The 21195-nt window shown below is 42.1% G+C and overlaps 8 protein-coding genes across 8 annotated transcripts; 5 read left to right on the forward strand and 3 right to left on the reverse strand.

The window, feature by feature from the left end:
- Nucleotides 1–762: 762 nt before the first annotated feature.
- Nucleotides 763–2086, forward strand: BCR41DRAFT_392655 (hypothetical protein; the record flags this gene model as incomplete). Its single annotated transcript, XM_022028478.1, has 3 exons — nucleotides 763–1079; nucleotides 1367–1463; nucleotides 1787–2086. 3 exons carry the CDS (start codon nucleotides 763–765, stop codon nucleotides 2084–2086), a joined length of 714 nt encoding a protein of 237 aa, XP_021885054.1.
- A 1359-nt stretch (nucleotides 2087–3445) lies between these two features.
- BCR41DRAFT_284779 (ubiquitin) lies at nucleotides 3446–3679 on the forward strand (the record flags this gene model as incomplete). The annotated part of the gene is made up of 1 exon (XM_022020266.1): nucleotides 3446–3679. A coding segment is annotated over one exon (234 nt), but the record flags the coding sequence as incomplete, so codon positions are not given.
- Nucleotides 3680–5083: 1404 nt separating this feature from the next.
- On the forward strand, nucleotides 5084–7689 carry BCR41DRAFT_346661 (hypothetical protein). Its single transcript, XM_022022938.1, has one exon. It carries the CDS (start codon nucleotides 5109–5111, stop codon nucleotides 7482–7484), a length of 2376 nt encoding a protein of 791 aa, XP_021885056.1. The 5' UTR covers nucleotides 5084–5108; the 3' UTR covers nucleotides 7485–7689.
- An 87-nt stretch (nucleotides 7690–7776) lies between these two features.
- BCR41DRAFT_332006 (phosphatase 2C-like domain-containing protein) lies at nucleotides 7777–9737 on the reverse strand. The gene is made up of 8 exons (XM_022021831.1): nucleotides 9566–9737; nucleotides 9356–9439; nucleotides 9111–9242; nucleotides 8928–9004; nucleotides 8718–8802; nucleotides 8497–8637; nucleotides 8290–8355; nucleotides 7777–8172 (listed from the first exon to the last, which is right to left on the reverse strand). The coding sequence occupies exons 1-8, from the start codon at nucleotides 9666–9668 to the stop codon at nucleotides 7844–7846; spliced, it is 1017 nt and encodes a 338-aa protein (XP_021885057.1). The 5' UTR covers nucleotides 9669–9737; the 3' UTR covers nucleotides 7777–7843.
- Nucleotides 9738–9926: 189 nt separating this feature from the next.
- BCR41DRAFT_346663 (hypothetical protein) lies at nucleotides 9927–11851 on the forward strand. Its single transcript, XM_022022939.1, has one exon. It carries the CDS (start codon nucleotides 9939–9941, stop codon nucleotides 11769–11771), a length of 1833 nt encoding a protein of 610 aa, XP_021885058.1. The 5' UTR covers nucleotides 9927–9938; the 3' UTR covers nucleotides 11772–11851.
- Nucleotides 11852–13565: 1714 nt separating this feature from the next.
- On the forward strand, nucleotides 13566–16543 carry BCR41DRAFT_346664 (hypothetical protein). The gene is made up of 3 exons (XM_022022940.1): nucleotides 13566–13998; nucleotides 14281–16280; nucleotides 16393–16543. The coding sequence occupies exons 1-3, from the start codon at nucleotides 13908–13910 to the stop codon at nucleotides 16537–16539; spliced, it is 2238 nt and encodes a 745-aa protein (XP_021885059.1). The 5' UTR covers nucleotides 13566–13907; the 3' UTR covers nucleotides 16540–16543.
- A 316-nt stretch (nucleotides 16544–16859) lies between these two features.
- Nucleotides 16860–18516, reverse strand: BCR41DRAFT_346665 (hypothetical protein). The gene has a single exon (XM_022022941.1). The coding sequence runs from the start codon at nucleotides 18348–18350 to the stop codon at nucleotides 16878–16880; it is 1473 nt and encodes a 490-aa protein (XP_021885060.1). The 5' UTR covers nucleotides 18351–18516; the 3' UTR covers nucleotides 16860–16877.
- Nucleotides 18517–18937: 421 nt separating this feature from the next.
- BCR41DRAFT_419139 (argininosuccinate synthase) lies at nucleotides 18938–21184 on the reverse strand. Its single transcript, XM_022029711.1, has 5 exons — nucleotides 20775–21184; nucleotides 20473–20592; nucleotides 20206–20331; nucleotides 20024–20162; nucleotides 18938–19851 (listed from the first exon to the last, which is right to left on the reverse strand). Exons 1-5 carry the CDS (start codon nucleotides 20991–20993, stop codon nucleotides 19058–19060), a joined length of 1398 nt encoding a protein of 465 aa, XP_021885061.1. The 5' UTR covers nucleotides 20994–21184; the 3' UTR covers nucleotides 18938–19057.
- Nucleotides 21185–21195: the final 11 nt, after the last annotated feature.

Here is a 21195-nt window from a genome sequence, read left to right on the forward strand (position 1 = left end):
GCTATGGCATGTGTAGAAGTAATTTTAATTTCATATCTCTTGATTTGCTCGGTAAGGTTACCAATCATATCACAGAGTTGCTTGAGTTGCTCTTTGCCCATCTTTTGAGGATAGTCGGTTCAGATATGTGGACGGAGTAGCTTGGGAATAAATATGATACGAGCTTCGCTAGAACAAGACTTTAGAAATGTGGTTGCGTGATAGAGAAGAAAGAGGTAGGGGACAAGAAATTTAAGTTTTATATTTGCTGAGTTCCTATCGCTCCCCTCGGTTTCTCTTTGTTGGTAAGCACGAGGTTCACGACATTTTTATTATTCAAGTGGGGGTAAAGGGCCGTTAACAAAAAAGAGAAAAAGAGAAAAAAGAGAAAAAGGCTGAAAAGAGTGAGCATCGAAGCTTGTAGATCGCTGTAAGGATCAAAATTGAAAATATTAACACAAAGATCTATTAATTTGCAATTGGACAAAAACATTTAAGCCGTAAAGCTATATGCACTTTGGCTTGGTGAAATAGGGCAAAAGGCTAAGTTTTGCTTCACCACCTAAATAGCGACTATTCAGGTAAAACGGTTTTCATCCAGGTGCGAAAGCCTCGCTGCCTGTTCCGTTAATAAACTCCCTGAAAGCTGTTAAATATTTTGCGCTACGGCCATTGTTGTCTTTTCTGATTTCTCCAAATTTTTTCTTTTTTACCCACTAACGACATCCTCATATACAGTACTCTTTAAATCTTTAAGACTAGCAACCCCAGAGAAGACAAAAGATGACTGGAATAGGTGCTGGATCCAACTCTGATCAACTCAGTTTCCCAAGGAAGTTGATCCAAACTTCGCGCATGATGAACGATTGCGAAGACCAAATCAAGACTCTCGAACGCCTGATCCATACATGGGATGAACTGGTGGCTGCAAAGCCGCCATCCGATGAACCTAACACGCTAGACGCTTCTGAACGACAACAAGCCATGGGGATCTTGGCAAATCTGAGGTCTCGCCTAAGGATTCAACTGGATACCAAGGCCAGCCTTTTAGCGTCTATGCGGAGCCTTATGGACGAACACCGTGGACAAGCGCGACGCCAGTGACTAAATTCATTCCTTTTAAAAGAGGGAAAAGAAAGAAAGAAAACTAGGAATGACCATAAAGATTATGCATATCGAATGCGCTTAGATTATCAATCAACAATAAAAATCTGATTACATTCTTCGCAGAGTTCTTTGATTACGCTCCCGAATTATGTTTTTCTGCGGTGCAGTGATAATACCCCCGATCCTTTTCCTCCTTTCGACTTGTCTAAACTGAAAATCCGCGAAAGCAAATCACCACCTTTTTTGCCATGGCAGAATTAGTTTTATGGCCCTTTATTAGACTAAAGCAAGTGGGGCGAAAGCACAGCAACAAATACTATAGTGGAGTATCGATGGAGCAGCGCAAAAAAGCCGGAGAGCGCCGCTTAATCCGCCTTGTAGGGCCTTCTCCAGGTATATATCAGCGTGGATCCCATATATATTGTGGTCAACAGAAGGAACAAGAGAAGGCATGAAGGGGTGTGGCAAATAGTTTTCCTTTTGCAAAGCCGCAATGCCGACATAGCTTTCACTTAAGTTCTCTTCTCTTTTCTTTGCTTTCTAAATAATTTCTTCATTAACTTCATTTGATCTCTAACCTCATCGGGACCGTACACACACTTTACTGTTTCCCAAATCATCTTCCCCTCTGCTCATTATAACACTAGCCAGGAGAGAGAATCAGGAGCACTAAGCCGGAAAAAAAGTCTCCTTACACTAGGGATTTCGGACTCGAAGGATGGATATCTGTGAACGACGGATCGAGACACTTGGGGGCTTGATCGAGATTTGGGAGCAACTTATAGCCCAAGGCCGATTTCCAGAAATCTTGGAAGGAGTGGAAGGAACAGGAACCCCGACTATAGCGCCAAATGAATGCCATGGAGGCCCGCATGATGCACTCCAACAAGCAACAGAGACTGTGGAAGGGCTGAAATCTCTTCTCAAGTATCAGTTGAAGATCAGATCTGAACTCCAGAAAAATGCGGAGGTTGTTGAACAAACACAAGAATTACTGTAACCGCGGCCTTTCCTTGTGATAAAAAAAAACTCATAGCCGGGCCGTGAACAGAAATAAAGCCTTGTGGTCTTCTCTCACAACCAACCATCTTGTACACCTCTCTATGCTCAATACTTTTGAACAGTAGCAAAGCTAAACTTGGCTACTTGTGATTTTTATCTCGCGTTACCTCTATTGTTATCAATAAATGATCTTAAAGCTTTTGGAAGTGCACCTAAAGCGCTCTTAGCTATCGAAATTTAAGTACCACTCAATTATCATGACGACATGCTACCGTCTGTTCCCCCCTTCCAACCATAACTACGTCGCCACAGACCTATATGTCTTGTTAATAGTTGTTTGGTTACATAGGTTTGTGTGGACTTCCTTTCCCATAGTTTGGTCGAAAAAGCTCTGGAAACCTCTTAAGTATAGCGCGTCCGAAAAATGACTTCTTCCCAGTCTAGGGCAACTGGAGTGTTTTGTGGGCTGCGAGGCGGTTACATTCGATCAAAGGCGTTAATAATGGAAGAGCGCGCCGTGCCTCCCGAAGAGACTCAGTCATTCTTTGTCGTACATATCTTTTTTTTTTTTTTTTTTTTTTTTTTTCGTTCAATAAAAGGGAGGCGGAGATATAGTTTAATCACCTGAGAGCAGGAGAGGCTTTTCCTTTGAAGACACATATTTTACTAACAGGGATAGATGTAGACTATAAGCCTATACGGAACTGTTAAACACACTTGGAAAAGTTGCTGATCGTATCAATCAACCTGATCAGTTCACTGAAACAGAAGACCAATTATTTGCTCGGAGCTGACAAAGAGCCGTCTTCGTTCGACCGCGGTATCCTTGATCACCCAAAGGTCACGAAGCGAGAGCTTAGAAAAATAAAAAGCAAAGATAGTGAGTAATTTGCACTTTATACTCACTCAACTTCTAACTTCGCCTTAACGTCCAAATAACTCACCGAAGCCGCAGCTGTATGTATAGCTTTTGATACGCCAAGATCATTTTATTTCTATGTAATAAGAGCTACCACATAGCTTCCCTAAGGATTGGTTGTTAAATATCTTGACTCTTTATCAATAATGTCATCTAGGCATAGATCAGCCTTTCATAATCATGGCTACAAAAATGATTGTTGTCCTAGTTGCCAATGAGCCAGGAAAATCAGTCATTGTGCCATATGACCCCATAGAACCTACTTCCTATATGATACAGCGGATTTCAGCGTGCTTGAATGAGCGCGATGATGATATTTCCAGCCGCGAGCTCCATATCGATGGGATCCGCCTTGAAAACACCAACGATTCAATAGGTCACTATCGTCCCTCAGATAGCGCCCTCACTTACCGATCTCAGAAAAAAAGCGACAAAGTGATCTTCGTAAAGACGTTGACAGCCAAAACAATAGCTTTGCCGTTTAAGCCTAAATATACAATCGAGAGCATTAAAAGCATGATTCAGATCCATGAGAATATTCCTTCAGACCAGCAAAGACTGGTTTTCCAAGGAAAGCATCTTAAAAATGGAAGAACTCTGCAGGATTACAACATCCAACATGGATCGACTTTGCATTTTATATTACATTTGAAAGGTGGGGCTTTTGAGCCTGGCCGTGTCCTGTTCGCGGACATATCAAAAACTGCAGGAGTTCAAAAACTACGCTTTTTTAAAAAGGCTCCTCTTGGCCGTGCTGCATTGTCTGGAACGAATGTAGAGTGCGAATGTAGTTGTACTCCAGGCTACCGAGTGATCTGTCCAAAAGGATTTAGCATGATTGAGCTGTCACAGGCAAAGTTGGAATGCCCTAACTGTCATAAGAGTGGTAACAACATTACCCCTGTTACGGTTGGGTTCAGAGCATGCAAGTACCGGTTCCACGGCCTCAAAACCAGTGGTGAATCGCACACCACCAGTTGGACCATACTGACGGACAAAGATTCATATCATCAATTTAATGCAGACACGCAAATCGAGTGGAACCGATTGGTGATCGAATCTTCTAAGCCATACGAAAAGGATTATTGCGCCATTTGTCTGGAGCATATGAGCTTCACAAAAACCCTTGATTGCGGTCACAGGTTCCATCACAATTGCTATGCAAAATGGAACGCGTCTTGTCCAAGCTGCCGATACGATCAGCGCCTAGTCGACACGCAAAACCCATAGTCCAGAGAGCCTTCCGACTCTGATTTTCTCTGAGCACTCGGTTTACTCGGCCTTTTTTTTTTTTTTTTTTTTTTTTTTTTTCGATTTTGATAGCGGATGGGCCGGATGGTTAATAAATCACTTTCCTCATTATCCAATGCCCATTCTCCCTGGGCACCGCTCCTTCCTTGGACGACATTAGAAAAAGAGGCGTAGTTGGTGTGGCTTGGGCAACAACAATTATTATCCCACTGTTTCGAAGCGACTCAACTACATAAACGCCAATGCTTCGTACGATCCAGCAACATGTACAAGTACAATAAAGTGTTCCCTCAATATGACTCAAAAGCACTTTAGCTGCCTGTTAAGACTTGCAGCTACTCAACATGCCGTAGGCTCAATATACTAAGAGGAGGAAAATGGTCCATAAAGACTATGTTGAGACTGAGCATTAGTATCAAAAACTTCAGACCGAGTTGATATTGGCGCGCTCAGGAGAAAGCTGGGCCGACACAAGCACTCAAACTTTGGATGTGTTGGATGTATTTAATTGAAGCGTCGCAAAATGCACTATCCTCATTAAGAGATTGTAAATTTTGCAGATGAAGACAAGTAGAGTATTTTTGCGGCAGCGGAGCCGAGTTTATTATGAATGCATACAAGCGGAGTTGCCATGATGGACCTCTGTCGCCTATGCGACAATGTCTGTATGTTTTGATCCATTACTTTGCATCGTTTAATAAACTGCATTAAAATGTGCATTCCAGCAATGCGCGTCGACGTGACGTGAGAAAATTTTTGGGGACCCGTTGTCAGTCAATGAGAAAACGTGCCTCTCTTGCTCCATTGAACATTCTTGCTTCATTCATTTCTTAATTTCTCTCTTCTAAAAATGAACAATCTAGTCCTTTCACTGTTCGAGTCACCTGAGTTGACAAAACTTGTGGCTCAATACTTGACAGTCCATGATATCGCACACTGTATCTTGACATGCAAGACCCTCTCAAGACTTTTTGAGCCCTATTTATGGCGCCAATTACTCCTAAGGAATCATAGCCACTACAATATCCTTCCTCGCAATCCTATCAGCAACATCAATAATGGCAATCGTAATGATAATGCTAGCCGGTATCACCTTAATTATCAGTTCCTATACCAGAACAATCCACTCTTACTCTGCCCGCCGTCAGGATTCTCCAGGAACCGGCACCATCTCCATTATTTCATCGACTTGGCTGAAGGAGAAGCCCCCATTGAAAAATATCTCGAGATCATGGTCGATGGCTTACCTTTACTTCCTGCACTGTCGGACTCTGCAGAGGCTTCTACACCGACACACGAAGCTACCGTCGCGACATTGACAGAATCTCTTTCCACGACACTTTCTTCCACAAGTAGCAACAGTATGATAAATCTCCGGGAACTCAAACTCTCACACTTGACTCGGTCCAGGATCGATCCTTTATCCATTTCGGCTCCAGTGAATCATCTACTGCTCCTTCGGATATTACATTCCAACTCAAATCTGACACACTTGGACCTTCCTGTTACAGTTCTAACTCAGGATCCATTGCTGGTTCAATGTTTTCTGGACGTCATATCGACCAATCTTCAGCACTTACAGCGATTAATATTAAATGGCACTTCCGCTCACTCTACCAGTAGCAATAATACTGCTGGGGATATCATATCTGCAGAGACATCAGTCCAGTTTCTAGGCACATGTTTACAACATCCTCGACTACGGGATCTCCAGTGCAACTTTACGATGGATGATAGCAAAGAGACAACATCTTGGGGCGGAAGAACACCTACACCAATGTCGTGGTCGCATGTAGAGAGTGGACAAGACCAAGGAGGACAACAGCATAGTGGAGGGAGAGGACGAGAGGAGGAAGAGCTAGAAGAACTATGCTCTGAATATTCATATGAATCCTTCAATAGGATACCCAACTACGAGACTCAACTATTAGGACTTTTGAAGACCCTGTCTGTTGCGGATCGGGCTAAAGAAGAGGCAGGACTTCCAACAGCTTGTCCACTCTTGGCACTTAAATTACCAGCCACTCGGTTCGGCTATCCGGATTCGTTCTTAGATCGATTCTTACTATCACTCGAAAACCTAGAGCGACTAAACATCACAGATATCTTGGAGGGGCATGAAGATGAATTGGAGCCATTGGTGGAAGAGTGTTGTCCTAAATTAAGGCATATCGATTGTAGTTTTGATTACACTCAATATAGTGGGAAACCCATCATATCGGTGATTCATGGATGTGCAACTCATGCAGGACTTATCTCATTTAGGGGCTTTGGGTATGATGATCAAGAGGATGAGGAACAGGAAAAATACTACAAACCATCGACAACGTCATCATCATCCAGAAAAACAATAATACCAACTGTGGTCCAAATTCTTGTACATAAACACTCAAAAACACTTGAAGTGATTGAGCTTCCGAATTGTGGAGCCATCCGGAGTAAAGATTTACAATTAATCCTAACGACCTGTCCCCGGCTTCGACGGTTGTGGGTTTGGCCAGAAAATAATAATGGGCAGATCGCATTGGAATTTGTAGATGTGGTCAAAGATGAATGGGTCTGTTTGGGTTTGGAGGAACTACAGTTGACATTGACTCGACAATCGGACGACCATAGCCAACTTACTGGTTCAGCTGATCATTCGATAAAGGGGAAAGAGACAATGCCATATTATCTTCGACAGCCGGTCACGAGGCGACGAGGAGAAAGCTACTCATCCTTCTCTTCTGACAGACAGATGGCCCAAATGGCCAAGGAAGTCTATGCTCAAATCGGTCGACTGATCAACTTGCGTAGCTTAGTCCTTGGATGTGATAAGGATGAGCCATCAGACCTAGAGTATTTTGCCAAAGATTTGACATTGAATCGAGGATATCTATCTGAGCTCTCGAAGCTGAAAGAGTTGAGACATTTTGGAATGACGACCAATTTTTGGTTGAAGATGCGACAGGCAGAGACCAAATTCATGCTCAAACAATGGCCCAAGTTGGAGAGGATTACATTCGGAGAAGACAATTATCATTTCCTTAATCATGGTGGAGGTAGGAATGGGAGCCGGCATTTTCGATCTGCTTATGGTCATGGTTATGATTATAGCTGTAGCGCTTTGCTCTCTCAATTAGCCGATCTGGATATCGCGGACGAGGACCATTGGCAGTTGATGCAGGAGAAGCGACCCTGGCTACGATTTGTACAGGCCTCGCTATATAAGAAACAGAGGAGCTAGACAAAGGGCAGAACTATATTCATAAGATTACCGAACAACTCGACAGAAAACTGGACTACCAAATCAAATAGCCTTGAGCAAGGCAATTTAGTCCAGTTATTATCGAAACTTTGAGGCTGTAGCTGCCACTATCTGGATTGCACCCTCTTCTGAAGAAAGGGGATCTGAAGTGCATGAAGAATAGAGAAACGTATATATATTACATGTACCATATAATAATATAATATATTATATATATTTTTTTTTTCTATAAATAAAAAAAAAAAAAAAAAAAAAAAAAGTAATTTAAAGTGATTGATTCCAAACTATTCTATGCTGATATTTTGATCAGCTCATAAGGAAGAATGATGGTGGGAAGATCATCGGCCAAACCGTCCGAAAAACCACTTCCTTTTGGGCTTGTTGACACCAGGTGCTACAGTTGACTTTACATTCTCTCGTTGGACCCGTGCTTGCTCAGTGGCGCGTTGGATGATATTTTCGTACCATTCCTCTAAGGTTCGTCCGTTCAAGAACGCAACGATGATCATGGTCATGTTATCTGTGCCTGTGTAATTAAGAGGAGTGACCTCTTTGGGTAGACATTGATCCATCAGTCTTTCGCAGATTGTCTCTAGTGGGACTTTCTCAACAACTCTATTACGAACAAAGTCCACCACTCTTTGTGCACCTATGCAGTCCCATATGCCTTTACTCACACACGCAATTTTAATAAATATAAAAATAAAAGAAGACAAAAATTGATTATTCATAAATCTTGATAAGGTCCTGTCCTTTTCTTTTTCTTCCCGTTTTTCGCTTTTACCATCGCAAGCAAGGACCATGAATTCATCCTTCTCGGTTAGTTCGCGCTCCATGACATCGGGTATTGCTGACAAGGTAAACATAATGAGTCAGAGAAAAAAAAAAAAGAAAAATGGCTAAAACATTAGGTATTTTTTATCTAGAAATACAGATGCCTTCCCTTTTTTTTTTTTTTTTTTTTATACGGATTTATTTTATCCTTCAATACCGATGACAATTTGCTGATCAGGGTCGAGCATCTCATTTGACTTGTAATCGAAATCTCCGAAGGCTCGAGAAAGGGCCAAGGAGCCATTGACCCTACCGGAAGAGACATAGCCTCCAGCATTGTTGATCCTAATAGACTCATCTGATAAAAAAGAAAACGATATAGGTGGGCATGGGGCGGGGATAGGAGGAAAAAGAAAAAAAAAAAAAAACATTATCTACCTATGTTATCAGGCTTGTGTTCGTGTGACAAGGAAATGAATTTTCCATCACAGCTTAGGATTGCACGAGAATCGCCTAGGTTTCCCTAAGTGTCAGTTAATATACAAGTAAAAAAATTATGTCAAGGAATGGTACTTTTAAATATAATGGAAAGTCACCCTTTGGGCATTTCAATGTGAAAGTTGATATATACTTGACAGTATTACTTACAACATAAAGAATGTTTTCATTGTTGATCATGGCAGTAATAGCTGTGCATCCCGAAGGTTTGCTACGTGCTTCTGGATCTTTTTTTTTTTTTTTTTTTTTTGTGATTTTTGGTTAATAGATAAAACTACATTTGTCTTGTTTAAAATAAATGTACAAAAATAGCATTCGAATTCTCATCCATACTATCTCGGAGAGCTTGGTCCATGGTCAGGAATCCATCCTTGAACGCACTTTTAAGATCGCCTTTAACGAATGTAGGCTCAGAAATAATCTTTTTGTGGAGGTCCTTGCTACAGATCCTAGCAACCTCAGAACCTTTTTTTTTTTGATTATTTTTTTTATAAGGCGAATTTTCATTAGCCACTCATCAATAATAGAAAAAAAAAAGAAATTGAAGATTCTTTACTCTTTTCTTTTATAAAATTTACCTCCATGACCGTCATAAACTGCAAAAAATGCTATCCCCTCAGTGCTTTCGACAGCCAGCAGTGTTGTATGTGCATCATCCATTGCTATAGAGTTGGTTTTTTTTATTTTTATTTTTTTTATTTCGTTAGTGTACAATTAGAACACTAGCCCCACCATCCACCGGTCTATCAGGCTCGATCTTCCAAATAAACGCAATGTCCCTCCCTTACTAGTACGCCATCCCTGCATAGCAGATGCACCATATGCAAAGCGCTCGTTTTTCCCACAGGTTGAGTGCTTCTCGGTTACAGGAGCAGAGAGGATTTGGCCCATTGTTGAAATGAACTGGAAACGAATGAAAAGAAATGGAGAACAATAAGGTTCAAGGGCGAAGGGCGAAAGGCGAAGGGCGAAGGGCGGGGGGGCTAAAACTGCTGATTTTGGTGGTGCATCGCCACCAAAACCCATGACGCACAGAAATTTAAATCATGTGACTTATATGTCTGTATTATCCAGCCAATCAGCGTTGCTTGCGATGATGCACATATAAATAGATGAAGAATCTTGCAAATCAATCATTTTAGTCTTTCAGGACTTTCAAACATGGCTCTCCATCCTTTTGACATTCCTCATATTCTAGAGAATGTTTCTCAATACCTATCGTCCCATGAGTTGGTGCAATGTGTTTTGGTTTGCAAGGATTGGTCTCAATATTTCACCTCGTTCCTTTGGCAGGAAGTAGACGCGTGGCAGATATCAACCGAGGTTCAGCTCACTGCGCTGCACCGCCATCAAGTCCATGTGCATACACTCAATGGCTTCCCCCACGTCAAAGGCATATCTGCCGAAACATTCCATCAAAGCTGGCCCTTCCCTAATCTCCGGAAGGTGGTATATCGGCCACGCAAGGCATCCCATTTTAGGCCATCAATGACTCTGGTACTGCAGTGCTTATCTCACCTAGAGTCAGTGGAGACACTTGAGCTGGGTGAATTGTTTAAAATCAACAACAGCAGTGGCAGCAAGAAAGACACCAAAAAGAGCGTTTTCGCGGCTATTAGCGACAGCAAAAACATCCTGAAGGAAAGGGCCGAAGTGTGCAACGAATTGTTCAACCTCCTTACAAAATCACTGCCTAAACTAAAAAACTTTTCGCTACTTCGCACAGAGTTTTATCCAGAATTCATACCGCGCATCTTGGAAGCTTGTTGGGACTGTCCAAATGTTTCCTTTGAGTTTATTCGGACACGGTTGGATATGACTCCGTTTCAAGCGGAGGCAACTATGAGGGTGATTGAGGATATGCCTCCAGCTAATATTGAAAGGCTTCATTTGAGTTGCGGCAAAATGACAGGCTTCTTTGGCATGTTTCCGTTCCTAGAGATATTGAGAGCTTGCCCAGATTTAGAGGAATTGAAGATCACTGGAAAGACTCAGTCCTACGATTTGCGAAGCTTGAGAGAATTGTTCAAAGAAAAGCATTTCGCGCGACTTAAGCACCTACACTTGGACACCTATGATTGGGTTGACAGCCATGAGCCATTTCTGATCGACCTGTTCAAATTCTCAGGACAATGCTCTTCTTGTAGAAGCAGTAGCAGCAACAATGATCACATCCTGAGCCGCGACAACGATGAGAACTACGATAGTTGTGGTGAAACTAAGGATTGTGAAAACTGTGGTGGCGGACTTGAATCTCTAACAGCATTGACGCGTGTAGCAAGCACGCGGGCTCTTGTGGAGTATCATTCTGCCACACTTACCAAGCTTAAGCTCGAAGACTGTTCGATCGAAGTGCTTTCGATTGTCCTCAATGGTTTGCCGAATCTTAAGGCTTTGGAGGCTTATGTGTATCTTGGGAAAGATGCGGAAGAACAAGTTGATGAACTCATTGTAGATAGTGTGGAGTCATCCCCATCATGGGCATGGTGTGGATTGAAGACTTTGACACTACAAATAAGCTCGTCTGGTATAAAGTTCCCAAAGCATTTACCCAGCAACATTGATTCATGGACCGAATTATTAGAGGCGGAATCGCGACTCAAATTACTCTTCTCAATTCTGGGTAAATTGGAACAAGTTGAGAAGCTCTTTCTTCGACCTGATCAAGACGAGGATAAAAGTGTTGATCTTGCCGAGATTTTTCTACTCAGACGTGGGCTCCTGCAACGACTCAAGTCACTCAAACAATTGGAAGAACTCCGTTTTGGAGATGCTTCATCTCTCGATCTGGGTGAGTGTGAAGCTAGATGGTTCGCAGAGAACTGGCCAAGCCTGAAAGCGATCACGCAGGACTATTTTGATGAAGCGGGGATTGCATTTAAAGAGAAGATGGCCATTCTACGGCCACGTGTAATTGTATCATCATGGTTTGACTCAAAGGCCAAAGGCAACACTAAAGTTAAAAGAGAAAGAAAGAAAGCGCCAGCAATGTGAACTGGCTACTACTTTGCTTCAGATGTCTTGGATGCTTTACTCGAATATTATAGTGATTGAAACACCAAAGGCACATGGAAAATAAATGTTGAATTTGGCATGACTTTTGATCGGCGTTTGATATTGCTGTAAAGGCCTGTGCAAGCTCTACTGTGCTCTCGAATTAGTGAATGATCCTCAATCTCCTCCACAGTTATCTAGTCTTAATTGATCTTCTTCTTCTGTCGGGAACTCGGTGGTGGACTTTTTACGTTTTGAATCAATCAGCCCTATCACAAACTTTGTTGGATTGCAAGCCCGCTGTTGGCCTGGTGATGCAAAATCGAATAATATCCCGGCTGCTCAGGCTACTCTAAAAAAATACGTCTTTCATCAATGCCTTGGCCTCCGTATTGTCTTTTGCTGTTATGATGGATGAGCATAGTGTTTTTGAAAAATGTGCTCAGTCAGTGGAACTTTAAAAACAATTAGTGCAAAGCTCAAATGACTTGTGATGCTTCATCGGATTTGTAGAGGAAAGTGTTATCTACTGTACACAGTAATCAATCAATTCTACGGAAATACTTTTGACCAAGATGGTCTTGTTGCAAAGCATCTCAATTTTATCAGCTTACTGTATTAGATGAGATGGCTGCTGCAGAGGTAAATGCTATCTTGAGCTCCAATCATCAGTAACGTTCCTATTGAGTACTCGACTCTTTTTGGAACATCACTTCGTAACGTTCACTACTTTTAATGCCGGCAGGCGTTCAACCAAGTGCCTTTTAATCCTCTTTAATAGGACCCTGAATCTCAGAGCAAGTTCCTCCTGGCACCTTCTCAAGTCCTAAAAGCATAAAATACAATGTTGGTTTCAGTATTGACTTTATTCATGATAACGAAGGCATTGGTCAACGTCAGTCAACAGATAGTTACTAATGAAAGAATAAATGGCCATCACAGGAAATCAATTCACTATGGATACTTTGCAAGCTACACTTGCCATCTGATCGAGAGCTGTTTTACTTACTTTTCCAAATGATACTTTATCGATACAAGAGGTTGGTGTCGACGTTGGAGTATGAGCATTTGGAACGGTCTCCAGGGTTCAAATGATTGAAGGAATTAAGTTTTACCGATATTTTTTCTCCTCGTAATTGGAGATCGAATCATCGAAGCAAACCGGTTGTACTTGAATAAGATCAACTTGAGAAATATTTACTGATGGTGCTGTGGATTGCAATGAGCTTAAAGAGCTTAAAGAGGGGATGGAAGCTCTATGACTATGGTTTAGGGGAACGACTTTCTTGTAAAAAAAAAAAAAGTAGAGTTAAGTAAGCCAGGGATCTCAGGGGCAATCAAATATTATTGTTTCCAGAATAACGGATTGTCATTGGGCAGAGCACGGTGTGCGTACAACAGCCCTTCACATTGTGGATGGCACCCCTTTTTTCTCTGGCATGGCACACAGACACAGGCACAGACAATTTCTTGTATTGACAAATGAGCAAAATGATGACGAGCAGATAAAAGACCGAGTGTTGTTCGTCATGCTTGTCATGCTGTGCTCATCAGTGCTCTTGTTTGTACTCACTCTTCCTCCCATCCTTTTCTTTAACCCTTTTCTAGTTTCTAGCCCCTACATTCGTTGCATGTAGACACATGCTTGCGCACACATGCAACAGCTCATGTCCATTTGCCAGGAGTTGACATTGCACTTCCGCTGAAAAAGCAAAAAAGGGGACAGTGGTTATTGTTTTTTGTCAACATGTCAATATGCACTTATCAGCTGAGACAACGTTGAAACGAGAGTGTGCATTGTCCAATTGTGTATGTAGAGGATGCATAAAAAAAAAAAAAAAATTTACCCTGCTCTATATACCCTCTTTGTCCTTCACTCTCTTTACCCTTTTTACCTTCTCTCTTTCTTTTTTTGCACCTTGCTCGACCTTTCCTCTCCAATAACCTCAGTTGTGCCTGTTGTTTTCTTCCATGGTGTCGTTTTGCTTTTGAGATTATACCCAATACAACACTCAATTGAAAAAATTGCCAATATAATAATAATAATAAGAATAGTAATATCAATAATAACAATATTAAGCAGCAACTACACCATCTACCGTATTAACTTTTGTCGTACATTTCGACATACTTTCAATGCCAGTCTACTCAAACCCTGACGGACTTGTGGCTGACTTTTTACGTCTCGTCAACTCACCTCTTGGTGCAGATGTGCGTTTTATTGTCGGTAAGTTTATAAAGGCGACAGAAGAAAGAAAAGACTTCCTTATTCTCAACAAAATATGGCGCCTGTCCCCCATCCTCTTCCTCCTCTTCCTCCACCTTCCTCCTCCTCCTCCTTTTCTTCTTATTCTTCTATCTTGTCCACTCAAACGCACACGCCTTCTCTTCCTTCTTCCTTCGCCTTCCCGTCTACTGTTTTATTTCCTATTCTAATGGACTTGACTCTGTCTTCGCTTATGCAATGTTCTTTACTGCTCAAAAAAAAAAAAAAAAAAAAAAAAAATAGGGGAGGAAAAGGTGGTCATGCATGCCCACTCTTTGATCTTGCAGGCCAGAAGTAGTTACTTTGCACGCGCATTGAACAGTGACTGGAAGGAATCCAATCAAGGCGTGATCTACAAACCCAACATCCGCCCCGCCGTCTTTGAACGTGTTTTGCAATACATCTATGGTGCAAAAATCATAATCGATGATGGGAACGATGAGATGATCATGGAGCTCATCAAGGCTGCTGATGAACTCTCTCTCGAAGATTTACTACATGGATGCGAAGAGCATGCGTCGTCTACTATCTGTCGGACCAACGTACTGGATATGGTCCATCTAGCCTCTCAACATAACTTGAAACAGCTCAAGCCAGAATGTCTGGACTTTATTGCCATGAACATTGACTATTTGAAGAGAGGAAAGCCTATTCTGACCTTGGATGCTGATGTGCTGAAAGATATTTTGTCAATGGATCAACTGGATTTAGACGAACTGGAGATCTGGAAGATTGCAGTTCGCTGGGCTTATTATCAACAAGGTTTACCAGACTGGGATCAATGTCCGCTCCTAGAGTTCCCCAAGGGCTCAGGATGTGTGATTGTTCAACCTATAGCCGACGATGGCTCCGTAGAGTACCAGGATGGCCTTGATGGGACTGGAGAAGAGGGCTATATTGACGATGAGGACGAGGATGACCTTGGGGATGCAAGGATCCCCATTCGTGGAACCAACATCCGAATTGAACAACAAACACAGAAACAAAACCATTCAGATCAAGATGAAGATGGGTTAACGCACCCTACAACATCTGTCTTTCAACTTGCCACGTCTCATAAAGTGGTCCAGATGCCAGTCTCGGTCCATGAGGGCCTTCGGCAACAGATTGCGCCAGTGTTACCCGCTATTCGGTTCATGAGAATTCAGAGCGTGGATTTCTTGAGGTTGATCGAAGGGACGGGCCTGGTTCCGGCACAGCTGTGCGCAAAGGTTTACAGGTACCATGCTGTACCATCGATGGCAGACCCTTATCAGACTTCATTGAGAAGAAGGATGGCATTTTCAACCATTCTAAGTAAAGAGAACAAGGAGGTGGTTATAGAATGGCTTCAAGCGGCCTTGCAAGGAACCCTAGCATCCACAGGACCCATAGCAGTTACAACAACGGCATCATCAACGTTAGTTTCAGCAGTGGGTACAGGTGCAGTTGCAGCTGTGACAGGGCCGACGACAGCCAGTTCGTCAAGGAGGATTAGCACAGGAATGTACAATATTAGTCCATCATCACCAATATATTTCAACACTCTGTCCTCATCTCCATCGGCTGTCTACTATTCCACGACAACCCCTCCACTGGCGCCTTTGTCCTCCTTAATAAACGCTCGCTCGCCGCCATCCCCATTGCTCACTCGAGGATTTACATCCTCTTCCCCATCTTCATCCTCATCAGTGATGACTGGATCATCCTCAGCTCCTCTAAACCGAACGACCAGATCCGGAAGTAGCCCCTCTACATATCCTCAATCACAACAGCATCAGCATCAAAAGCCAACATCAACATCACTCACTCCTCCACCCAAGCTCATTTTACAGTATAGGGCAACGCGCGATGGGTTTGACGCCGCCAACTTCCATATGGCCTGTGACCAGCGAGGTCCGACCTTGACGGTGGTCCGGACTGAGAACGGGGCGATTTTTGGAGGATACAATAGCTGTTCGTGGTCTAGCCATCCGTCAGGAGTATACTCAACATCACGAAGCAATTTCTTGTTCACTCTAAAGAGCGGAGTTGCAAGCATGATGAGCTCTAATTCACCCATATCGGCAGCGACTGGACCAGGGTCAAGGCCAGGATCAATGTTAACTTCTTCTCTATCAACATCCTCGCCCTCATCAACGCTATTGGCTCCTTCAAGAGAGAATATGGTTTATTGTATCAAAGGCGATGGAATGGCAGCCGCCTATAGCAAAGCGGATTATGGACCCACATTTGGAGTAGGACATGATTTGTATCTGGCATCGGTAAGATACGAAAATACCAGCACGAAAAAAAAAAAAAAAAAAAAAAAAAAGTTGTCCTTGTTCCTATGGCAGCACATGACTAATATTTCACGATCATTTGTGTTCCTTATAGAACTGCAATATGTCTTGCAATTCTTCTTCGACGCTGCCAGCGACATATCACGGAGCAGGAGCTTCTTCCTTGGCGTTAGCAGGATCGTCCTGCTTCCGTGTACAGGAATATGAAGTTTTCTTGGTGCAATCCTCACCCTCAGCATAATAGGAATAAGAAAGAAAAAAAAAAAAAAAAAAAAAAAAAAAGTAGTACAGATATGTGCCATCATCATCCTGAAGAGTCATGGTATGGGGTCTCTTATCCTAAAAAGACATATCAATGCCAGATGGAATGAAATGCATGTGCTATATATTCTTAACATTCGAATAGCAATAATAGAATGTTTTTTTTTTTTTTTTTTTTTTTTTTTTTCTTTACTTTTTTCCTTTGTTTTCTAGTAACTGAATAAAGTAAACGAACAGTAAAAAAAAAAAAAAAAAAAAAAAAAAAGAAAAGAAAAGAAAAAAAAAATGAAAAAAAGGTATCTCAAAGTCTAAGATTCTCTATGGTTCCATCACCCATACTGCATCCATTGAGAAAACATCCGGAGCCTCATACTCTGTTGCCATCCTGATCTCACCAATCAATCTACCCACATTACTAGAATAAGTCACGATGGTATGTCGACATTGTGTGGTGGAATAAAGGTCCTTCAAGAACATCTTTGCTTGATCCTCACGACTGACCTTTCCAGAGGTCACATCCTTTTCCCAACCCCGGTTTGTCCGTGGCATGATCTGATAATAGATCTTGAAGGTTGGATAGTTCTTTGTCGCCTCAATCACTTTCTGATCATCCGTCATCAAATAAATATTGGAGACCCCGGTTCGCTCATGGATCTCGTAGGCCTTGGTCATGTATCTGTAAAACGGGATCAATCTGGATTCAGTGCCTTTGTCGCCATGTCGTACATGGATCGAGATACAATCTCGAGTCCTCAGCATGACTGTTGTTGCTCTATCATGCTCTTGTAGTCCTTCTCCTTGTTGTTGTTGTAGTCCTCGAATCCATTCTCGAGTTTGAGCATTCGGTCGGATCACATAGTAGGTCAAAACAGATCTCCACCAGAAATGGCCTCGGTGGTTAAAAGTTGGGATGATGAGCTCTCGTTTATCCCCAAGGGGACCCACATCATCCGTCAACGATTTGAAATTCACGGTTGAATCGGTCCATTTTGAGAAATCGGTTTCGGGTGGAAGAGTCGTAAAGGCGGCCTCGAGATCTGAATAAGAACAGGTGGTGGTGGGTATAAATCCTTGAAAGGACGGTTTGGGTTGAAGGTGCTCATCCAATTGGATGAACAGAGTCATGTTATAATAAAGTGTCCATGCTAATCCCAAGCCTGCTGTATGCCAAACGGAACCGAAGCCGCTCCTGTTGATAATACCATAAAAGAAATTGGTACATCGATGCTGTAGTCGATCCAGTTGAGCCTGTAATGACATCCGTTCCTTGTCCTCTTTGAATGTCTTCAAGATCTCGAATCCGTCTCCGCCAAAGGGATCAATGACCCATTGGGATCTTGTCTGGACAAAACCATCTAGTTCTTGACCAAAGTTTTTACCGTCTCCTTGGACAATCATGATCCGTTTTACATGATCACTGACATCCTGCATAAGCTCTTTAGGAACCACAATCAGGTCATAATCACGCTCCTTGCAGTCACTGCCCAGACTGATAGTGGTTGTAGTTGTGGTACTGGTGGTAGTAGCATTGATCTTTCCACAGATGACTTCTATTTGTGTTTGATTCGCTTGACGGTGTATACAGATATCGTTGGTGTTTTTTTGAATTGGACAGAGAGGCCATTCGTTGATGACTCGGATATGATTACGATGTATTGGAAAAGTGATTAACTTTGTAATATGGGTGTGTAGTTGATATGTAACAAGGCCTATGATCAGGACGGTGACCGTACAGGCGATTATCATCCCTCGCCTGAGAATGGTCAATTGGTGATCCATTGCTTCGGCCATGTAGTTGCTTTCCTGGGGCTGATCTTGATAAGATATCGCAATATTTTGTAAAAAAAAAAAATAATAATAATGATAATGATAATGATATTATAATATAATATAAAATACAAAAGTAATAATAATAATAATAATAATAATAATAATAATAATAATAATAATAATAATAATAATAAACGAGGATAGCTATATGGAGTTGACTGAGAGTGATGTATGGGTTATGTTCGAGTCCGGTTTACTTTGAGTGGAAGAAAGAATTGAAAAATGAAAAGTGAAAGTGGAGAAAGAAAGGAAGAAAAGAAAGAATTTTTGTGAGACAGGGGAAGGGCGAGTAAAAAACGGACGCATACATGTAAAAAAGTCTTAGGCTCACTCATCACCAGCCTGAGGACGAAGTTCGTGTGCACATGCACGTGCTGAAAGACAAATGTGGCTTGCTCTTGCAAACACTTTCGCTCTCCAAGTCGAACACACCGCGGAAAAGCTTTCATTCTCACAGCAGAAAATGGCTCTTTTTTCAGAGTCCTCTTTTTTTTTTTCTACACACCGCAGGGAAAGGCGTTTTTTTTTTTTTTTTTTTTTCTTTATTTCATGGATGAATGGTTATAAAAAAAATTGAGTAAATACATGGGATGCTTTTTTATAATATATGTATATATATATGTGTGTGTATGTGTGGTTTTTCTTTTTCTTCTTCTTCTTCTTTTCTTTTAGATCAACTTCTGGCTCAATCCCCACTTCTTGAGACGGATCGATTGAATCTTGATGAAACCTTCAGAATCAACGGGAGCGAAGCCACCCTGGACATCCATGGATGATTCCTCCATATCATACAAGTTGTTGGTCTTTGAAGAACGTCCCTCAACCACCACATTGCCCTTGTACAACTTCAAGCGGACCTCTCCATTCACAGACTTTTGGGAGGCAGCAATGGCAGACAACAGGAACTCGGCCTCGGGTGAGAAGTACTGTCCGTTGTAGAGGATGTTGGAGTATTGGGGGGTCACGAATTGATCACGCAAGTTGCGAACCTGACGATCCAATGTCAAGCCCTCCAAGTCCATATGGGCCACACGCAAGATCGTGCCTGCTGGGGTCTCGTAACAGCCACGGGACTTGATGCCAATGAATCGGTTCTCCACAATGTCCAGACGTCCGATACCGTTCTGACGAGCCAATTGGTTCAAGTACAAGAAGATCTCCAAGCCTCCTGTTACCTCCTTGTTCTCCTTGGAGTTGTTGATCACCTTCACGGGCTTGCCCTGAGCAAACTCGATGGTGATACGCTCAGGGATGTTGGGTGCATCCTCGGGATCAACAGTGAGCTTCCACATATCCTTGGGAGGGGTCACATCAGGATCCTCCAAGATACCGGCCTCATATGAGATGTGGAACAAGTTCTCGTCCGTGGACCAGGGCTTGGCAGCTGTCTGCACAACAGGGATAGACTTTTCGGCAGCATAAGCGAGCAAGTCCTTACGACCCTGGAAGCGTTCATAGAAAGCTTTGAAAAAGGTAAGAAAAAAAAAAAAAAAAAAAAAAAAAGATCAGTTTTTGGATCTGTGAAGAAACAGTCACTTTTGTTCCTCCTTCTGATTTGCTCCAAAGAGTCATTTTTCAAAAGAGCAAAAAGATCATCTTGTTGCTTTTGCTTTTGCTTTTGCTTTTTGCTTTACCAGGAATACGCCATGGGGCGATGACCTTGATATCGGGCTTGAGAGCATAGTATGCCAATTCGAAACGAACCTGGTCATTACCCTTGCCAGTGCATCCATGAGAGACGTATTGACAGTTCTCACGAGCAGCAATCTCCATCTAATGAAAGGGAGGAGGGATAAAGAAAAAGTTTCAAAGATACCATGTGTGTCAGATCAGGGTTAGGATCAGGATCAGGCTCAAGTTCAGGTGTTTGTGAGAGATAATCTTCCTTTCTCACATCCAAGAAACCGTTAGATCCTTTCTGTTCCAAGACATTTCGAGTCATCTTTGATATAATATTTTTTTTTTTTTTTTTTCTTTTTCTTTTTGGATCCCAATTCATCTGATTTGATTATTGATCTCTTCCCCCCCCCTTTTCCTCTAACAAAACCTCCCTTCAATTCCTTTTATCGCACATAATCCTTACCTGACGACGAGCAATGACAGGACGGGCGAGCGAAGTTCCGAGAAGATAGACTCCTTCGTAGATAGTGTTGGCTTGAACAGCTGGGTAGATCAACTCCTCGACGAACTCGCGTTGCAGATCCTGATTATCGTTATTTTATTTTTATTTTATATAGATATAAATTGTATTCATGTTGATTGATTGATTGATTGATTGATTGATCCAAAGTGAATTTCATGTTAGTTCAACATTGTTGATCCAACAATAATAATAATAAAAAAAAAGGAATTACAAAAAAAAAATATATATATATATATAATTACCTCAACGAAAACCTTGGTGGCTCCACAACCTTTAGCCTTGACGACAGCAGCATCGAAATCCTCTTCCTGTCCGACGTTAGCCATGTAGCACATGACCTCGTATCCCTGTTCGATCAACCATGCAAGGATGCAGGAAGTATCGAGTCCACCAGAGTAGGCCAGGAGCACACGACCCTTTGAACCAGCAGCAGCAGCAGTAGTAGTAGTAGTAGAAGACATGGTTTGTTAAAAGTGAAAGATGTGAGGATAGATGGGTGAGAAGGTGGCGTATAGTACAGAAATAACGTGTCAAGGATGTGACCGGTGTTGTTGTGGGGGCGAGAGAAATGTACAAAGTGAGTTAGTGAAGAAGGAAAGGAAAGGAAAGGAAAGAAAGAAACGAAAAGAAGAGAAAAAAGAATTTCTAATTTATAACAAAAAA

Source organism: Lobosporangium transversale (assembly GCF_002105155.1).
Source record: "Lobosporangium transversale strain NRRL 3116 chromosome Unknown BCR41scaffold_4, whole genome shotgun sequence".
Taxonomy (NCBI): domain Eukaryota; kingdom Fungi; phylum Mortierellomycota; class Mortierellomycetes; order Mortierellales; family Mortierellaceae; genus Lobosporangium; species Lobosporangium transversale.

Excerpts from the sequence above, each read along its gene's own strand:
- BCR41DRAFT_346661 (XM_022022938.1), top strand. The coding sequence starts at position 5,109 with ATGAACAATCTAGTCCTTTCACTGTTCGAGTCACCTGAGTTGACAAAA.
- BCR41DRAFT_332006 (XM_022021831.1), bottom strand. The coding sequence starts at position 9,668 with ATGGGCCAAATCCTCTCTGCTCCTGTAACCGAGAAGCACTCAACCTGT. Across the intron at positions 8,638-8,717 it reads ACACAAGCCTGATAACATAG|ATGAGTCTATTAGGATCAAC; the intron begins GTAGATAATGTT and ends CTTTTTTATCAG. Across the intron at positions 8,173-8,289 it reads CATGGTCCTTGCTTGCGATG|GCATATGGGACTGCATAGGT; the intron begins GTAAAAGCGAAA and ends GTGTGAGTAAAG.
- BCR41DRAFT_346663 (XM_022022939.1), top strand. The coding sequence starts at position 9,939 with ATGGCTCTCCATCCTTTTGACATTCCTCATATTCTAGAGAATGTTTCT.
- BCR41DRAFT_346664 (XM_022022940.1), top strand. The coding sequence starts at position 13,908 with ATGCCAGTCTACTCAAACCCTGACGGACTTGTGGCTGACTTTTTACGT. Across the intron at positions 13,999-14,280 it reads AGATGTGCGTTTTATTGTCG|GGGAGGAAAAGGTGGTCATG; the intron begins GTAAGTTTATAA and ends AAAAAAAAATAG. Across the intron at positions 16,281-16,392 it reads ATGATTTGTATCTGGCATCG|AACTGCAATATGTCTTGCAA; the intron begins GTAAGATACGAA and ends TGTTCCTTATAG.
- BCR41DRAFT_346665 (XM_022022941.1), bottom strand. The coding sequence starts at position 18,350 with ATGGCCGAAGCAATGGATCACCAATTGACCATTCTCAGGCGAGGGATG.
- BCR41DRAFT_419139 (XM_022029711.1), bottom strand. The coding sequence starts at position 20,993 with ATGTCTTCTACTACTACTACTACTGCTGCTGCTGCTGGTTCAAAGGGT. Across the intron at positions 20,332-20,472 it reads CTGTCATTGCTCGTCGTCAG|ATGACTCGAAATGTCTTGGA; the intron begins GTAAGGATTATG and ends ATTATATCAAAG. Across the intron at positions 19,852-20,023 it reads CGCCCCATGGCGTATTCCTG|CTTTCTATGAACGCTTCCAG; the intron begins GTAAAGCAAAAA and ends CCTTTTTCAAAG.